The sequence below is a fragment of the Myotis lucifugus genome, unplaced genomic scaffold (genome assembly GCF_000147115.1).
Source record: "Myotis lucifugus unplaced genomic scaffold, Myoluc2.0 scaffold_86, whole genome shotgun sequence".
NCBI lineage: Eukaryota > Metazoa > Chordata > Mammalia > Chiroptera > Vespertilionidae > Myotis > Myotis lucifugus.
Window position 1 is genome coordinate 1,196,129 of NW_005871134.1, and position 19,454 is coordinate 1,215,582.

Sequence of the window (19,454 nt, forward strand, 5' to 3'; positions counted from 1 at the left end):
AAAAATACATAGATATAATTCCTTCTCTTTCCAAAGGTTATGGCAAATCTGATGACCTCTCACCCTTGGGCAAGTACAGTGGAATATAATCTGATTGCGCGGGAGGGAGAGGGCCAATGGGAGTAAAGAGGGACATGTGTAATATTTTCAACAATAAAGAATTTTAAAAAAACACATAAAAAAACAGGGAATCATTTGGAGGCTCTGGATTGGATTAATTCAATTTACATTATTTCTAATGGGAAAAAATGATTCGGTTTTTGAACAGCCTTCTGGAACAAATTCGAGAAACGAGGTTCCACTGTAATTCAAATTCCATAACCAGGTATGCAAAACTGTTCACAATTTGGCCTCGATCTGCTTTTATAGCTTCATCTCCTACAAGTCTCCTACTCTCACTTTCATATTTTGTCTTTAATCACATTTATGCCCTTTGCCTAAAATGTCCTTTCTCTGCATGCCCACCTATATAATCCCAAGTTATCTTCCAGGAACATCCCTGATAAGCCCAACTCCTCGAACTCAAATCCCCTTCACAGTGTTCTTGTATTGCTCTGAAGAGACCTCCATTTGTCTACTTAAATGCATCACTGGCTCATACGTCTGTATTCTGGTAGAGGGTGAGCCACAGGTTAATTGGGAGCTTTGTCTTACTCCTCTTTTCAGTTTGGTACATAATAGGTCTAAATGTATGTTTAGCAACAAATTAATCAAAGAAGGAACAAATAAATGTAAATGGAAACATGCTGTCTTGATTCTGAGCTCCCTTTTAGAGATGAGGCTCACTTCCAGCTTTATCTCCTCCAACAAGCCTCTCAAATGCTTTAGATCACAGTGCAGTGGCACACTGAAGAGGGAGCATCTTTTCTGGTTGATGGGACACAGTTCAGCATTTAAATGCTCTTTATTGCACTTGTGTGAATCCTGCCCACCCAAAGACGTGACACACAGGAAACTAAATCAAACACTAGTTCTTACAGTTTTCTTGCACTCAATACATACTTAGGTACATATCCCCTACAACACTTGGGCCAATATTTATTCAGAGAAGATTCTGATAAATATTTTAGAGCAGGGCTTGGCAAACTTTTCCTGTAAAAGGAGAGATAACAAATTAGGCTTGGTGGGTCACAAGGTCTGTGTTGCAACTACTAAACTCTGCTGCTGTAGTACACAAGCAGCCACAGACAATATATAACACATGAGCATGGCAGTGTTCCAATAAAACTTTATTTAAGGTCAATAAAATCTGAATATATAATTTTCAGGTGTCATGAAATGAGTGTTGTTTTGATCTTTTTTTCAATCATTTAGAAACAATACAGACATCTTTAGTTAGTAGACAATACAAAAACAAGAAGCAGGCCGGAGGTGGCCCACAGGTGATAGTTTGCCAATCCCGCTTTAGATACACACATCGATCTATATTGTAAGACAATTCTGCCATCAAATTCCCAAGTAAAATATTAACACACATATGACAATACCTGCGTTCAGCACGCTCTTTCTTCTTTAAGGCAACATCCAAATCCTGCAATTGTTCCTCTAATTTCTCACACAGTAGTTTCTGAAACAGCCAAACAGATGAACATAATTTTAACACCTTTCCACAATCATTTGTCACTTGCATGTTAACTTGTGGATAGTTATGCTATGAGAGCTGATAAGGGGCCACATATGGGTGAACAATGATATGTCCTCGTGTTTGATTAAATAAAGTGGTGCCCTCAACATTCATTGAACTGAAGATGAGCACAGTATCGTTCATGTAAAGCACATATTAGAGAAACTTAGAACCTTGCCAGAAAACACATTCATGCCTTCCTTGTGGGCAGAAATCAATGTTTAAAATAGCATTTGGTTCAACGTGCATACATAATAGTGATGTAAAATTTTTTTAAATCTCAAAACATTTTTAAGGGAGAGAGTTATATGCACAATGAAATATAATGGTGCCAATAATCACTAGTTTTAAAAAAGAGAAAGAAAAACTCTACAAAACCATGCCACATGATTACTGGGACAGAACAGAACTGAAGAATTTTAACTGATAAAGCTATGCGAAGCCAGAGAAGTCCACTTCACTGAAAAATGCAATACAGCCCATTATTTTTAAACCAAAATGAGACTGGGCTTGTGAGAGAAAGGACCCCTTGGGCACAGTGCACAAAAATATCCTGTTCTTCAACTTAAAGAAATAATTCACCTGATTCAAAATAAGAGATAAATAGAATCCATATTTCTATTCATAGACCATCATAATGGTATATAATTCATGAAACCATCTACAAAACTACTGACAAAGGGAGGCAGAAAGAAATGAAAAGGAGGATGACACAAAGGGATACATAAGATGAAGAAACTATTTCTTAGCTTGTATATTATCTTAATTTGGGGCTCTTTGTGCCTTTAACAAATGTGAAGGGGGAGGAGAGACTATAATTTTACAAAAATTACAGATCTTCTGAGAATTACTTTTAAAAAAATTAAGGGAAGACCTAAGAGATAATAGTAAAGGGTAGCCTTTTCAATAGTTTCTAATTTCACAGAAATTTAAACAAAAGGTAAACCATATTTACAAATTGTTTTGAAGATATAAAATGTTTAGCAACTGTTAAGAAGTATTACTAATTTGACTATAAAACCACAGACTGGAAAAAGAGATGTGTGCTGGATCATACATGTTGGCAAGGAGGGCAGAACCATTCTCCATCAGGGATGATCATCAGAGGAGGGCGAAGGCAGGCAGTGTGGTAGCCACTGTCACAAGAGTCGCACAGAAGAATCTGAAATAAACCAGATATTAACACCAACCTAACTCCATGACTAAAATTCAGTGACTTGAGTTAAAATAAAGATATTTCTTAGCACTATAATAAGAAATATACTATACTCTTTATTTGCATAATAAAAAAGCTCTGATAATTAGGGACCTAACATGCCATTAAAAAAATAATAAAAAATAAAAAATTAAGAAAATGGTAAACTATAAAATTAAGTGAAAAGTAGCAAGTTCTTTCTGAACTAGAGTTACAATTCTTTTCCAATGTGCCATGAGGGCTGCAACAATAAATTTTTTATAAAAGAGTTTATATAAAGCACAAGCATCACAAACTACCCTACCATACATACGAATTTAAAAATCTACTTTAAGTAGCATTTCAATTAGCAATCTGTAAGAATCATTCATGGTTCACTTTATCATATAAATTTAAATGTAGAAGGAACTGTAGGAAGAGGGGAAAGGAACTATTCTTAGGATCATCATGTTCAAATACAAAGTCTTAAACTGATGTTTTTTTGTTATTTAAGATGACCAAGTCTCTAAAATTTAAAATGGTACATTTATGAACATTTGACTTAAAAAAACTTTTCATTTTTAAATTTTTTTTTAGATTTACCGAAGAGTTACAAAGATAATAGAGTTCCCATAAACTCTTTACTCAGCTTCCACTACTGTTAACATCTTACATAATCACGGTACATTTACCAAAACTAAGAAATCAACATCAGTACAATATTATTAACTCAACAACAGACTTTATACTTCGAAGAACACTAGTCAGATATTATGTAGACTCCCCTCAACCTGGGTTTGTCTGATACCTTCTCTTGATTAGACTGAAGTTATGGATTTTGGAGAAAAATCCCACAAAGATGAAGTGCCCTGCTCACTGTGTCATATCTGGGGATACATGATATCAATCTGACTAATTACTGGTGATAATTAACCTTGATCACTTGGTTCCAGTAGTTGGTTTTCATTACTTTAAAGTTACTAATTTTCACTTTCCATACTTTGGTCTCATTAGAAGTGATAAGCCCAGCCCATACTCAAGGGGAGGGGAATTAAGCTCCATTATCTAGACCAGTGGTTCTCAACCTTCTGGCCCTTTAAATACAGTTCCTCATGTTGTGACCCAACCATAAAATTATTTTCGTTGCTACTTCATAACTGTAATGTTGCTACTGTTATGAATCGTAATGTAAATATCTGATATGCAGGATGGTCTTAGGCAACCCCTGTGAAAGGGTCATTCGACTGCCAAAGGGGTCGTGACCCACAGGTTGAGAACCGCTGATCTAGAGGAAGGAGTTATCAAAGAATTTGTCTATAGAAGATAAAACTTACAGCAATGAATAATATGTTGAAGCTACGCAAATATCCTGTTTTTCCTTCAGGTTTCACCCACAAGTTTTAGTACTTGCTTACAATAGTTACTACTGTGGTGTTCTAATGGTGATTCTCTATTTTCCTCATGCCTTCTACATTTGTTATTTGGAATTCTTCTGTAAAGAAATTATGCCCCTTATCCCACATTTACTTGTTTATTCAATTATGTATTTATATCAAGGTGAACTAATGAATATTTATTTTATTCTTTGGGTTATAATATAAAATTACTACTTGTCAAATTCAAATTGTTCTAGCTATGGACACACTGGGAGCTCCAGGTTGGCTGTGTCATTTGCATCTTTTTTTTTTTTTAATATATTTTTATTGATTTCAGAGAGGAAGGGAGAGGGGGAGGGGGGGAGAGAGAGAGAGAGAGAGAGAGAGAAACATCAATGATGAGAGAGAATCATTGACTGGCTGCTTCCTGCACGCCCCCTACTGGGGATCAAGCCCACAACCCAGGCATGTGCACTTGACCAGAACTGAACCCACAGGCCGACGCTCTGTCCACTGAGCCAAACCAGCTAGGGCTGCATCTTTTTTTTTGAAGCATTTCCTTACTTCCCAGCACTATAGGATACTCCACACATTTATCTATTTATATAAAAGGCTAATATGCTAAGTGTCTGACCATCCGACCGGTCGCTATGACGCGCCCTGACCACCAGGGGCTGCCAACATAGGAGCTACCGAGCTGCAGTGACTTGGCAGCGGCAGTTCTCAGGTGACACACCCCAAAACCAGAGAGGAGGGAACCCAATTCCTCGCGGGGTTGTGCAATCCCACCTTTGGCCGTGGGTTATGTTGTTGCTGGGGCACTGTTACACTGAATCTGGTTTACTGCACACTTGCATTTGTGTTCCACACCCTGTATGACAGCAACTTTGCAGAGTGCCCTCTTGCATTCGGGGACCCCTCAGAGGATGTCGGAGGCCGGTTTCGTCCCGATCCCCGCAGGCCAAACCAAGGGACCCCACCTGCCGGAGCGACCCTGCTCATTCCGCAGACGCCCTTTGAGCCATGGCGTCACCCCAGGTGTGGCCGGCTGGGGAGGAACCGCAGGAGGTTGGCTCCAGGGCATGTCTTGCCCGTCTTGCTCAGTCCCACCCCGCAGGCCACCTTCTAATTAATTTCCTTTCAATGTGCATGAATCCATGCACCGGGTCACTAGTATCTTCTATTTTCTCTACCCGAGCCTAAGAATTAGCCATTTCTCCCAAAAACCCTGGTTCCTTTAAAGGAAAATGGTATTTAGAAACCAAAATTTGAATGCTGAGTGCTCACTGCTAATGGATATCACTGCTTCTAAATTGTCTCAGAGAACAGAGCTAGGAAATACATACATGTATAGCAATCCATATGCACACATGTCTATACTGAAATAAGTATAAGTTTATACTAATATCTCCAGCTCTAATCCAGCACCATAGAGTTTATTCTAGCCTTCAGCCTTGCTTATCTGTAACTACTTTCGCTGACAATGAGAAAACTTGCTCCTATTATCTACACTTCATTCACTTGTTCAAACCCAGTAATTTCTGAATTGCTAACATATACTATGGTGGGTGAAGGGAGGAGGGTGGAATGTGTACACATATGCAGTGATTTAAAAGTGAAAAAGTATCCTCCCCCTTCTTCAGTGTATCAACATTTGCTGCCAATACCAGAATTCAATACTTCAGTTGTATGACTAACAGATTTTTTGATTTTTGATTACATAAGCATATGTAGACAAACCTGGGCACCTAATTCCATTTATCAAATTGTTTCTACATTAAAGCATAATCTGAATTTCAAATAACAAAATTAAATTTTTAGAAATAAATTTATCTCTAAAACAATAATTATCTCTATTCCTCAATGAAGGTAAAATCCCATTAAAATAAATATTACTATGCAAGATTTCCAAGCCTCAAGCAATCCATGTATTTTGACTACAGCATCTGGATTCTACACTAATTTATAAATTTACTGCTTTTCTGCAGTAAGCTCAATGAGGACAAGGACCATGTCTTTCTAATTCAGACTCATTTCCCTACCACTTAACACATAATAATTGCTTGGCAGTTTAAGATTATCCTTAAACAAATGGCATAAGAAATCTGCCATTTAGGATCTCCAGTTTCCAATTGATATTCCCTTTTGGCACAGTAACCAGCAACGGGATTTTTAGAGCAGTTGTTAAGATAACTGACTAAATAAAAATCCTGTGTGTGCCAAGGAAGGTGCAACTTCATCTTCTCGATGTCATTTCTGCTCATCTCATTTCCTCACACCCGTTTGTCATCAACATCCATGGCTGCCTCAGTTAAAATGCACTCTTAGTTTAAAAAGATATTAGGCCCTACCTAGTTTGGCTCAGTGGATAGAGCATCAGCCTGCGGACTGAAGAGTCCTGGGTTCCATTACAGTCAAGGGCACATGCCAGGGTTGCGAGCTCAATCCCCAGTAGGGGGCATGCAGGACGCAGCTGATCAATGATTCTCTCTCATCATTGATGTTTTTACCTCTCTCCCCCTCTCCCTTCCTCTCTGGAAGAAAAAAAAAAAAAAAGATATTAGGAGCCCTGGCTGGTTTGGCTCAGTGGTTAGCATGTAGGCCCACAGAACAAAGGGTCATGGGTTCGATTCCCAGTCAAGGGCATGTACCTGGGTTGCAGGCTCAATCCCTGGCCTGGTCGAGGTATGTGTGGAGGCAACCAATGTGTCTCTCTCACATCAATGTTTCTCTCTTTCTCCCTCCTCCCTCCCTTCCACTCTAAGAGCAATGGAAAAATATCCTTAGGTGAGGATTAAAAAAAAAAAAAGGATATTAGGAAACAACAGAAAAAGAGTACAAGAGTTGATTTTCACTTGGTTTAAAGGGCAGAAAAGATTACTATCTCATTTCTTCTTTTGGCTTTCCTCCACACAAAAATCTTGACCTAACTTTCACAGCCTGATGATCATAAAAATGCTTAGAAGGGTCTTATCAGAGTAATTTCAGCATCTACTCTCCTCTTATATCTTTTACTTGAACCCTCTGAAACTACTAGGATATGATAAACTTCACTGATTAAGTTTCCATATATGAGTTCAACATTAAGAAAAAAAACAAGTAAACCACAAAAAACTTTAACTCAACACATAATAGATGTGCTGGCCAACTTTACATAACATTAAAAGCAACCCTCAGAAGAAGTATGTGGTATTATTCCTATTTATATAATGAAGATATCAAGATACAGAGAAGAGAGCACCTGATAAGTGGTGGAAGCAGGATCTGCTGCCAAGTCTGTCTGGTCCATGCTTTTCCCATCACACCACACTGCTTTCTAGGAAAAAAGAGCCTTGGAGAACCACTTCATATGAATTTTCCAAACTTTAGAGGATCTCAAAACGTTTCTGATCCACACAATTCTACCCATGTGGAATCCTCTTTCTTTACATTTCCTTCTATTTAATAGTTGGAGCCTGCCTTTAAAGTCAAATGTACTCAAAAGAACAGAATAGTTGCATAGAATTGGGCATATCAAGAGTGTTTCTTCAATAGGCTCTTTAGAAAGCACTATGAATTGCAGAAATCCTATGTAATAAAAGGCTAATATACAAATTGACTGAACGGTGGAATGACCAGTCACTATGACGCACACTGACCACCAGGGTGCAGACACTTAATGCAGGAGCTGCCCTCTGGTGGTCAGTGCGCTCCCACAAGGGGAGTGCCGCTCAGCCAGAAGCAGTGGCGAGCACAGTGGCAATGGCGGGGGCCTCTCCCGCCTCCGTGGCAGCACTAAGGATGTCCTACTGACGGCTTAGGCCCAGCACTCGGACATCCCCCGAGGGCTCGCGGACTGCGAGAGGGCGCAGGCTAGGCTGAGGGACGACCCCCCTCCCCCGCCCCCCCGAGTGCACGAATCTCGTGCATTGGGCCTCCAGTATATATATGTAGGAACTGGTTTTCGTGATTTAGGTTACTTACTTCCTGGGTAAGAAAGTTCCATGTAAATTGGTCACTATTCTTCTGAAATTATATCTGAATATATTTGTGCTCTTAAATGTTTTTTAGAATTGCCCATTTCCTAAAGATGTAAGTCCTACCAGGTTAACTACTTGAGTTATACATTGTTACAGCAAGGCAATAAGATCTCAGGCCTTATTTATTTACAGCTGGCACTTCAGAACAGAACAGAAATATTTGAATAATTTCATAGATTTGTGAGAGAAATTAGGAGTGTATTCTTATTAAGAGGAAATAACAACAGCTAGCTAGGCAGAATAAAAGCAGGATCCTGACCTTCCCAGAACTGGGTTATTTAAGAAATAGAAATAAAGGTTATTTGGTACACACAAGCTCTGCAGCATTAAAAAATTTAAATCATGATCAAGCCTAGAAGAGTTAGGCTTTGGAAAACCATAGCATGCCAGTAAGGTGAATATTACGCACTAGCTCAGGATGGTTTGGAAGGCCACATTTTTTGCAGGGTTCATCATCCTCCGCTAGGACGGCTTCTTCACTCTCCTTTGCTCCCTCCTCTTCTGAAGCTGCAGATGATTTCTCACTGTCAGACCCTTCACTTTCATCGTTGCTGGAATATTTCCACCTGCCACGTGTTCGAGAACCAGTCCATCGAACTTTGCCTTTGGTTTTTACCTTGAATAAAATAAAAAAAATGATATACTTTGTATAAGAATGTAAAAAGAAAAACTATTATAGGTTCCTTGCAGAATATTTAGTCAATACATAAAGAAAGGGGAAATTATTGTAGCATCTTCACAGATATACCTACTATTTAATTTTGGTATACATTCCCACTATGTTTTCTATTTTGGAGGGTATTATGATAAACACTGTCTTATAAATATTTTCCCTAGCCATAAAATATTCTCCTAACATCACTGTAAATGACTATATAATATGCCATCGTGTAGTTGTATTTCTCTAGTCCTCCACTAGACAGACATTTAGGTAGTTTCCCATTTTTTCAACTGTATCCTTGTAAACTTTTACACATAGCTCTGTAGTTAGGATAAATTCCTCGAAGAGAATTCTGGGTCAAAGGCCATGCACATTTTAAAGGCTCTATAAAAGAGCACTATATTCTCACATTTTATTATACAAAGTTTTAAATTTCCACATCAGAGATTAATAAAACAAATTTTAATGGTTCAGAGATGCACATAAAAATTCTGACAAACTTAAAAAATATATTATTCAGAGTAAGTTTATAATGTTGTAGATTGCTTTTTACTTACTGGTAGCACAATTTTTATATATTTTTATTCATTTCAGAGAGGAAGGGAGAGGGAGAGATAGAAACATCAATGATGAGAATCATTGATTGCCTGCTTCTTGCATGCCCCTACTGGGGATCGAGCCAGCAACCAGGGCATGTGCCCTTGACCTGAATTAAACCTGGGACCCGACCCTTCAGTCCGGAGGCCACACTCTATTCACTGTGCCAAACCGGCTAGGCCACAATTTTTAAATTTATATTTTAATTAATTTCTACAGTATAAGTCCTTATCAAAGACCAACATAATTCTAGCAGAAGGGGAAATTTTTTCAAAGTAAAGAATTAAAAATTCAGTATTCCAGGCAATAGAGGATCACTTACAAAGATGAACAATCTGATCACTAAATAAATTAAAAACGAAAGTAGCACTTTTAATTATAACAAACTTCCATAGACTAGCCAAAGACTGGTACCAAATTTTGCTTAAAAATAAGAGAGACATCAGAAAAAAATTCTGGCTTCTTAGACTAATATTTTATATTGGGGAATATAGGCACTTTCATACCCGTATTGAGAGGGTACCTAACAGGGCCATTTTTAGAAATGTGTCAATAACTGTCAAAAAATAAAATATACATGCCCCTTGACCCAGCAAATCCAATTCTAGGAGTCTATTCTAAAGAAATACTCACTCATGTCCAAAATGATCTTCAAAGCAGCATTGCCTGCAATAGTGAAAAATTGGAAACAACCTAAATGTCAATCAATAAGGGAGGAGTCAAAGAAACTGAGTTATATCTACACTATGGAATACTATGTGGCCATTAATAACCAAAACGTAGACTATATCTTACTGATGTGGAAAGAGTTCAAATATATACTGTTAAGTGAAAAACTCAGATAAAAATGAACATATTTGATTCAATTTATTTTTTAAGTGAATAGATATTTATGATCATACACAGTAATGTATGGAAAAAGAATTAAAAACTAACTGCTACTAATGTTTATAGAACATTTTCATTTTTCAATCCTATAGGTTGGGTATTATTTGAATAGCTTGCAGAAAGAATATATTCCTTTGTTGCCTGTAATAAAGAAAAGTTTAAACGATAATTAGACAGTCAGAAATAAAATTTCTGGGGATAACTACTAAGAAAAGACATCTCAGATATAGGAAGACATGTGTGTTTTTAAAGTTTTCTTTGAATGACTTTAGTCAAAAGCAAAAGCTACAAATACCTACAGCCAAATATTTCTAATAAAAATTAAATCTCAAAGTAGGAGAAATTTTACCTTGCTTACTTTAGAATTTATATCTTTCTCCGTTTTTTTCAAATTTTCCTTTTTGTCTGTTTTTTGCAAAGCTGTTGACTCCTCATCCACTTCATCTTCTCCTTCCCCTCTTTTTTTATCAGCTTTCTGATCTCTGATCTCAGCCACTTTGGCTGTGGGTCTAGATATTCTTGGAGACCTCCTTAAAGTACGACCCACATTTGTTTTCTCTTCTTCTTTTTCGGATTTCTCTTGCTTGGTTTCTGGTTCTAGAATTTGGGGAGGAGATCCTGGCTTCTTCTTCCGACTGGATATCCTAATTGTTAATTTGATGCCCTCCTTTTGCCTTTCAGAGGTTATCTCTGTGTTCTCTGGGGCAGTGGTTTCTTCCTCAGGAATCAACTTATATTTAAATTTGTTTTTTTGCATAGAACCTTTTGTGTCAGAAGGGTCCTCTGCACCAGAGGTCTGGGCATTGTCCATTTCTACTACCTCCATGGATTCAGAATCCGCTTTCAGAACTTCTGAGTCTGTTTTTTGCAGGGACTGACCCTCAACAGAACTTGTGCTCTGACACTCCACCATATCTTTTTCTGAGGCTGGTTTCTCACAATGCCCAGCCATGTCAGACAGCGAGGAAGTTTCAGCCGCCCCAGGAGAGCCCAGCATTACTGATTCCAGAGGACTCTTAGGAACCTCCTCTGGTATTGGACTCAATCTTTGTGGGTCCTTGTCAAGAAAGGTCTTTTTGGACTTCTCTAACTTTTCAAGACATTCTATGACTGGTGGGCGCTTATCCTTATTTTTGGGAGACTTCTCTTCAACTTTCATGGTATGGGATTCAGCAGTAGATAAAGCAGTTTTTAAAGAGAGATCAGTTGCCATCTCAGAAGCCTCGAGAGAGGTTTCCATTTCTGGAGGACCAGTTTCCTCTGTCTGTTCTTTTGGACTCTGGGTCTCTACAACTGATACTGAACTTTCTGCATCTTTCCCTAAAGGGACCACTTCTTTCTCCAGGTCACCTTTTTTTATACTTATTATGACAGAATTTAAGGACTCTGCTCCATTTCCCTCCACGATGACACTTTTATCCTTAGAGGGGCTACAGCCATCTTCCTTTGTATCATAAAACTTTGTCTCCATTTGTTCTGTCTTAAAATTTGGAGTTACCTTTTCATCACAAACTTCTCCATTTACCAGCTGTTTCCCTTCATGACCCAAAGCAGTGATTGTCGAGATCCTTTTATAAGTCTCCTCCTCTTGTTTTATTTCATCCTTCAAAAATTCTTTTGTTGGAGTAACTGATTTACACAAAGGTCCTTTGATTGGACTGTCAAAATCATCACTCAGTTTAATTTCTCTTTTTTTTAGTGGTATCTTGGCCTGCTGGTCATTTTTAAGTTTCTCGGTTTCTTCAGTAGACTTCTCAGTAATTTCTTGAGTAGATTTAACATTGCCACCAAACTCCAGCCTCTCGGGCTCCAGCTTCTCCACACCTCCTTTGGTATCTTTAGGGTCTGCTTTACATTCCTTCACTTCGACTTTAATGGGTTTGACATTTTCCTTGAAGGCATCACTTTCTTCTTTGAAAATCTTTTTTCCCTCACTTTCCAGCAAAGGTTTTTCTAACTTTACTATAACTGGCATTTTCACAAGTTCCTTTTCATCTTCTTTTTCTATTTTCACAGTCGTTTCTTCCAGAGCATTGGGTATAGAACAGTTTTCTGAATCTACTGGCTGCTCTTCACTTTTCCTCTTTTCATTTTCTTTCTGTTCCTCTAAAAATCAGAAAAAGTTTACATGAATCCAAGCAATCAATATATATAAAATATAAAAAGCTTAACATATATTTCCATTTGAAGTTTCTCTCATAAAAGAGGTAACTTTTGTCACTGGACATTTAACAACAAAAAATAAAATGTGACTAAAGAAAATTACTCTAAAGTATAACCTCTAGATATTAAAAAACTATTATTTAGAATGACTCAGATTTCTGCTTTATATTTTAGCTTCAGTGTTCTCAATGGAATGCAAATATTTATACAGCTCAAATAATTTATATAAGCTCAAAATATGGCTCAAAAATATGAAACTAAAAATATTATATGAAACATTTCCAAAAAACTATATTTGTTTGAAGAACTGACGATTGTTCTTTGTAAGTCATTGAGCACTTCCTTTCATTGAGGCACCATGAGAATGGCAGTGGGAAAATTTGTTTTATGTTTTATTCGGGTTATAAAATTAACATAATTCTGTACAGAAAACGAAAAACAGAGGGAAAAAATGCCCATAATCCTAATACCCACAGACAATCATTACTAATATTTTAAGTTACTTCCTTCTAGTCTTGTATATTTTTGACAAAGTTATGATCATGTTACCATTTTTTTTTCATTGAAACATTAGTACTTTCTTATATTAAATGCTTTATCCAAAAATTACACTTAATCATATAACACTCCCTAATGTGGTTTTATTATAATTTACTTTATTAAATGCTATTAACATTCCAGGAGTTAATATTTTACAAATAAACTATTAGGTTTATGTGTCAATTCTTTTTGTTGTTGTTGTTAATCCTCACCCAAGGATATTTTTTCCATTGCTTTTCAGAGAGTGGAAGAGGGGGAGAGAGGGGGAGAAAGAGAGAAACATGTATGTGAGAGAGACACATCAATTGGTTGCCTCCCACACGCACCCTGACGGGGGCGGGTGTAGCAAACCCACAACCCAGGTATGTGCCTTTGACCGGGAATCAAACCTGCGTCCCTTTAGTATGCAGTTCAATCCTGTAACCACTAAGCAATACTGGCCAGGGTTGTCTGTCAGCTATCTGTCAAGTCTTTTTACTTTATTGATTACATATGTCCAACTTTTACAGAGTACCTAATAGTGCAAATTTAAACAAAAGCCATATTTAATAAGTGGCATAATCTATATATGAGATTATAAGATTGCATATATGCTTGTGCTCAGACAATCTGAGCAGTGTTTTCTAGAATTCTAAATTTACTTACATTTGCGTAGAACCTCACCCTATCCTGCCAACTGAAAAACCTCAATTCTAAATGAAGTTTACCAAGATAGTAAGAGTTACAAAAAATTTGAATGGATTCTCGCAAGTTGATAAACCACAGTTATAATGTATTTCATGGCAATAAAATGGAATGGATAGAAGTGAGATGAAGTAGGAAATATTTTATACAGTGGGGCCTTGACTTACGAGTGTCCCGACTAACGAGTTTTTCGAGATACAAGCTGTCTCTCGGCCGATTTTTTGCTTTGAGTTGCGAGCTAAAATTCGGGTTACGAGCCAGCTTCAGATACCCCACCACTAGTTGGCGCAGCGAACGTCACAGTGAATGCCACAACATCAGCCCAGCATTCAATTCATTGTAATGGTGAAAATTGATTTGACATACAAGTAATCTGAGTTACAAGCTCCGTCACGGAACGAATTAAACTCGTAAGTCAAGGCCCCACTGTACAAGAATTCACTATTTTTTAAAAAAGTGAAATTTTATTGTAAACTATTTCTTTTATGCTTAATCATGCTACAAATAAAAATTAAAAAACCACTAGGAACCATTTAGACCCTGAGATATAATATAAGTATTGTTCCTCCCTCTTTACATTGTTAGTGATTTAATTTATACATGCTGCTAATAAAATTAAAGACATCACAGTAATTACCTAATTGATATGTCATCCCTTTCCCACTGATAAAGTAGGTTTGCTAAATTCCTGTTCATTGAGATTGGTTAGCATATCAGCAAATCTAATTAAAAGAACTACATGGTTAACAATTAAGATATAGAATATCATATTTACAAATAACTCCAGCCTAATACTAAGAGTTTACTGAACACAATTTAATATTTCTTCTATATGTTTTGGTTCAGAAAGCAACTCAGGATTTCATTATGACTCTCACCCAATAGGTAAAATGACAGTATGACCATATTGTACTATAAGTCTGTAATATGATAAATATCATTACAATAGCAACCATATTATAATATATATGTGTGTCAAAGTAACATGGTGTATACCTAAAATTTACAGTTATATTTCAAATTTGTATTTTAAAAAAGGAATAAAAGTCACACCTCTATTTTTTTCTTTAATCCTCACCCAAGAATCTGCTGAGAGAGAGAGAGAGAGAGAGAGAAAGAGAGAGAGAGAGAGAGAGAAACATCAAAGTGAGAGAAAAACACTGATGGGTTGTCTTCCATATGCTCCCTGACCAGTGATCAAAACCGCAACCCAGGTATGTTCCCTGACTGGGAATCGAACTGGCAACCTTTTGGTGCATGGGAAGATGCTCAACCAACTGAGCCACTCCAGCCAGGCAAAATGACACATATATTTTTACTTGGAAGAGGTGGAAGAGGTGAATGAAAATTTCTGTTCAGTTTTTTAAACTGATTTTGATTTGAGTGACAACATGGCAAAATAAAATGAGGAGTAACATTAGATTCAAGACTCCTGGGTTCACTAATCTTAATTCAGCTAGTGGTGTATCTTTGGACACGTCACAAACTCTTTGGTCTTCATTTCTTCATCTACAAATAAAGCAGCTGGACTAAGTTACCTTCACTAACTCACATTTCTCTTAATTAAAAAATGTTAAATCCTTGGTATTTTTATGTTTGGCTCAGTTCTTTTAAGAGAAAAACATGACAATAATTACTACTCTACAACTACAATTACCTTCATAGACGTGTCCCTGAAACTGTATAATGAACAGGAGAACCATAAGAGAAATGAACCTTTAAAGAACAATCATAAATGGTAAAAAGGGCATTCAGTCATACAAGCATTTCCCCAAAGTTTTGTCAAAAGAAACTATAAAAGAGATGCAAATGAGTTTAAGAGACATGAAATTTGAAGTGACAAAACTCAAGGAAAAATAAACTTCAAAACTCACAATGCAGCAACAACAGTGCTTGACAAACCTGAGATGAATCAAGAGAAGTGTTATCTACTACAGATTTTTAAAGCCAATTCATTCATTTACTGAACAAATATTTATTGATCACTTATTATGTGCTTTCCAAACCATCCCAACCAGAATCACTGTGTAACGAAACACTGAATGCTCTATATAAGTTAACAGTGAAGGACATTGCTAGTTACCTATCCAGTGTCTATCCCCAACTCTGATTTTGTTCATGTATTAGTTTCCGCCCATCTAAGATGTTCCAGGTTCATCCTATTTTTTATATGCCCTTCCTCTGAATCAGTCTTGTCTCTTAGGATTGCTGGTTCCCTTTATTGGAAAATGATATCCTATCTAATAATAGACAAACATGGTAATTAACCATGCCTGCGCTACGCTTCCCATTGGCTAATCAGCAGGATATGCAAATTAACTGCCAACCAAGATGGCGGCCGACAGCCAGGCAGCTGAAGCGAACAGGAGGCTTGCTTGCTCCAGTGATGGAGGAAGCCAAGGTTCCCCGCCTGCCGCAGCCCAGCTCTGAGCTCCGGATGCAACAATGTTGCAATTATAGAAGCTAAACAAACCCTAGATACCTGCTTTCAGCCAGCCGGCCTCGGAGCTGGAGCCACAACAAAGTTTCAATTACAGAAGGTAAATAAATCCCAGAAAAAAAAGAAAAAGAAAAAAAGGAGAGACTGGGAGCTTCAGTTGCAGGCTTGGCCCGCCTGAAAACAGCCCTCAGCCCCTCATCGAGGCTGGCCAGGCACCCCAGTGGGGACCCCCACCCTGAAGGGGGTGCAGGTAGCCTGAAAACAGCCATCAGCCCCTCATCCAGGCTGGCCAGGCACCCAAGCAGGATCCCCATCCTGAGGGGGTACGGGCAGCTTGAAAACAGCCATCAGCCCCTCATCCAGGCTGGCCAGGCACCCCAGTGGGGACCCTCACCCTGAAGGGGGTGCGGGCAGCCTGAAAACAGCCATCAGCTGCTCATCCAGGCTGGCCAGGCACCCCAGTGGGGACCCCCACCCTGAAGGGGGTGCGGGCAGCCTAAAAACAGCCATCAGCCACTCATCCAGGCTGGCCAGGCACCCCAGTGGGGGCCCCTACCCTGAAGGGGGTGCGGGTAGCCTGAAAACAGCCATCAGCCCCTCATCCAGGCTGGCCAGGCACCCCAGTGGGGACTACCACCCTAAAGGGGGTGCGGGCAGCCCGAAAACAGCCATCATCCCCTCATCCAGGCTGGCCAGGCACCCAAGCAGGACCCCCACCCTGAAGTGGGTGCAGGCAGCCTGAAAACAGCCAACAGCTCCTCACCCAGGCTGGCCAGGCACCCCAGTGGGGACCCCCACCCTGAAGGGTGTGTGACCAGCTGCAAACAGCCATCATCCCCTCAACCAGGCTGGCCAGGCACCCAAGCAGGACCCCTACTCTGAAGGAGGTGTGACCAGCTGCAAACAGCCATCAGCCCCTCATCCAGGCTGGCCAGGCACCCAAGCAGGACCCCCACCCTGAAGGGGGTGTGACCAGCTGCAAACAGCCATCAGCCCCTCAGAGGTAAAAGAGCATGATAAAAACACAGAAGGAATGTCCAAGACAAAGAGAGGAAATAAAGGCATCTAGATAATCTGGAACCAGTGATCACATAAGGAAATAGTAGAAGGTAATACCGGACAGATAGGTTGAGTCCAGTGTGTGAGATTCTAATGCCACTTTAAGAAATTCACACTTTTTTAGAAGGCAATTCTAATTACCTTTAATACAAAAAGTCAATTATTCAGTTAGTGAACTTTTTAGGCCATATGATGACATTTTGCGAGGCATTACATTTTAAAAAATATATGCTTATTGATGTCAGAGAGGAAGAGAGAGGGATAGAGAGATAGAAACATCAATGATGAGAAATAATAATCAATTAGCTGCCTCCTGCACGCCTCCCACTGGGGACTGAGCTTGCAACCCGGGCAGGTGCCCTGGCCAGGAATTGAACAGTGACCTTCTAGTTCACAGGTCGACGTTCAACCACTGAACCACACTTGCCGGGCAAGAAGGTACCTTATTTATTTATTCATTCAGTTATTCATTTATTTATTTATTATATTTTGGTTAATCCTCACACGAGGATATTTTTTTCCCATTGATTTTTAGAGAGAGTGGGAGGGGGAGAGACAGAGAGAAACATGATGAGAGAGACATCAATTGGTTGCCTCTCATACACGCCTGCAATCGAGCTACATGCCCTTGACTGGAATCAAAACTGAGAACCTTGGACTGAGCTGCTCCAGCTCCCGCTCCCGGGCATTTAAAGGGAATGCGCGGTGGCCCGGGCAGGGGGGATGGAAGGTAGGTGGAGAGGACAGCCCAGACGCACATCATCTATGGCCCCTCCGGACTGGAGGCACTTCTGAGCCGGAGCCCAAAATCTGAGGGTGGATAAGACACCGACCCCTCCAATTCTGGCCAGCACTCCAGGCTCCATCCTGCGCTCGAATGCCTCCGCGAGCCCCTCTCTCCACTCTGCACTTCAAACTCAGCCCGGACAGACTTCGGCAACCACCGCTCCACACCCTGCTGGAGAAGCTCAGAGATCCTGTGCCCCTTTTATTTGAGGAGCTCTTTTGGACGACACAAAATGATTACATCACTCAGGACAAAACTGCTCTAGAGGCTGGCCTGATGGCAGTGCAGGGCGCGCTGCGCTTCCTCCTGACCTTCGATGTTGACAAGACTATCGTGGATGAAAACAGTGACCGACTCGATAGTGCAGGAGAGCCTGCGCACCACCTACAGTGAGGGCTACAACGAATACATGCAGCTGGTCAAGTACCTGGGCGAGCAGGGCGTGCGGCCGGGACCTGCGTGCCGTCTATGAGGCCATCCCCCTCCCCCCACGCCCCTGGTCCCCAGGCATGGGCGACCTGCTGCAATTTGTGGCCAAGCAGGGAGCCTGCTTCGAGGTGATTCTCATCTGGGATGCCAACACCTTCAGCGTGGAGAGCGCTCTGCCACCTGGGCCTGTTCCGCTGCATCCTCAGCAACCCCTGGGGCCCGACGCGGGGGTGGGGGTGGGTGGGGGCGAGGAGGGGGCTGCTGGCCTGCAGCCCTTTCACACGCACAGTTCAAAGTGCTCAGCGACTACCTGCGCCACCGGGCCCAGACGGCGGCGTGCACTTCGATCGCCTTTTCTACGTGGGCGACGCGCCAATGACTTCTGCCCCATGGGATGGCTGGCCAGCGGCGATGTGGTGGCCTTCCCGCGCCGTGGCGATCCCATGCACCGCCTGATCCAGGAGGCGCGGAAGGCCGAGCCCAGCTCGTTCCCGCCCCGTGGTGTCGTGGGAACCGCCCACGACGTGCGCTTCCAGACCGCTGACTGCAGGGGGCGCCCGGACGAGGAGTGGGGAAGGGAGATTGGGAAAGACAATCTAGTTTTATAACTTCCTTTCCCTTTCGCGTTGTTATGTCCCTCTGGGAATTTCTAGAATTCCCCGTCCAATCAGGGGCTAAAGGAGGGAGTCCAGGGCCATCCGAACTATCTATGCAGTTAAACCAGCTCGGCTGCCTCCCTCAGATCCACAGCAAACAGTTAAAAATTCTGGAGTCTGGCTCAACCCGGGTGATGCGCATACCTGGGAAGGCAGCAGTGTTTCCTAAAAGCTCGCCCTCTGAACTGGGAGGAAGAGATTCCCTTGCAGGCGAGAGAACTTCAACTGCTGCCGGGGTGTAACTTCCCCTCTCCAAGGCTTAGGTCAAGGAGAAATCCTCCCGCATTGGATTCCCCGCAGAAAGAGAGGAAGCTTTCCACCGACAGCCCCAGGCCTAGATCTCGCTTCACCTACCGT

The 19,454-nt window shown here is 40.5% G+C and overlaps 1 protein-coding gene and 1 pseudogene across 7 annotated transcripts in view; one reads left to right on the forward strand and one right to left on the reverse strand.

Moving 5' to 3' along the window:
• Positions 1–19,454, reverse strand: part of RSF1 (remodeling and spacing factor 1) — a 118,632-nt gene that overhangs the window by 21,954 nt on the left and 77,224 nt on the right. For 2 of the 7 annotated variants that reach the window (XM_023755907.1, XM_023755903.1), the window contains 6 exons: positions 14,780–14,815; positions 10,689–12,445; positions 8,603–8,809; positions 7,416–7,490; positions 2,682–2,786; positions 1,488–1,567 (listed from right to left, as the gene is read on the reverse strand). In XM_023755907.1, the coding sequence (XP_023611675.1) occupies positions 1,488–1,567; positions 2,682–2,786; positions 7,416–7,490; positions 8,603–8,809; positions 10,689–12,445; positions 14,780–14,815 (2,260 nt within the window). The remainder of the gene's footprint in view (positions 1–1,487; positions 1,568–2,681; positions 2,787–7,415; positions 7,491–8,602; positions 8,810–10,688; positions 12,446–14,779; positions 14,816–19,454) is intronic. The other 5 variants (XM_023755904.1, XM_023755905.1, XM_006091059.3 and 2 more) reach the window with 5 other exon arrangements.
• LOC102429301 lies at positions 18,103–19,049 on the forward strand (annotated as a pseudogene).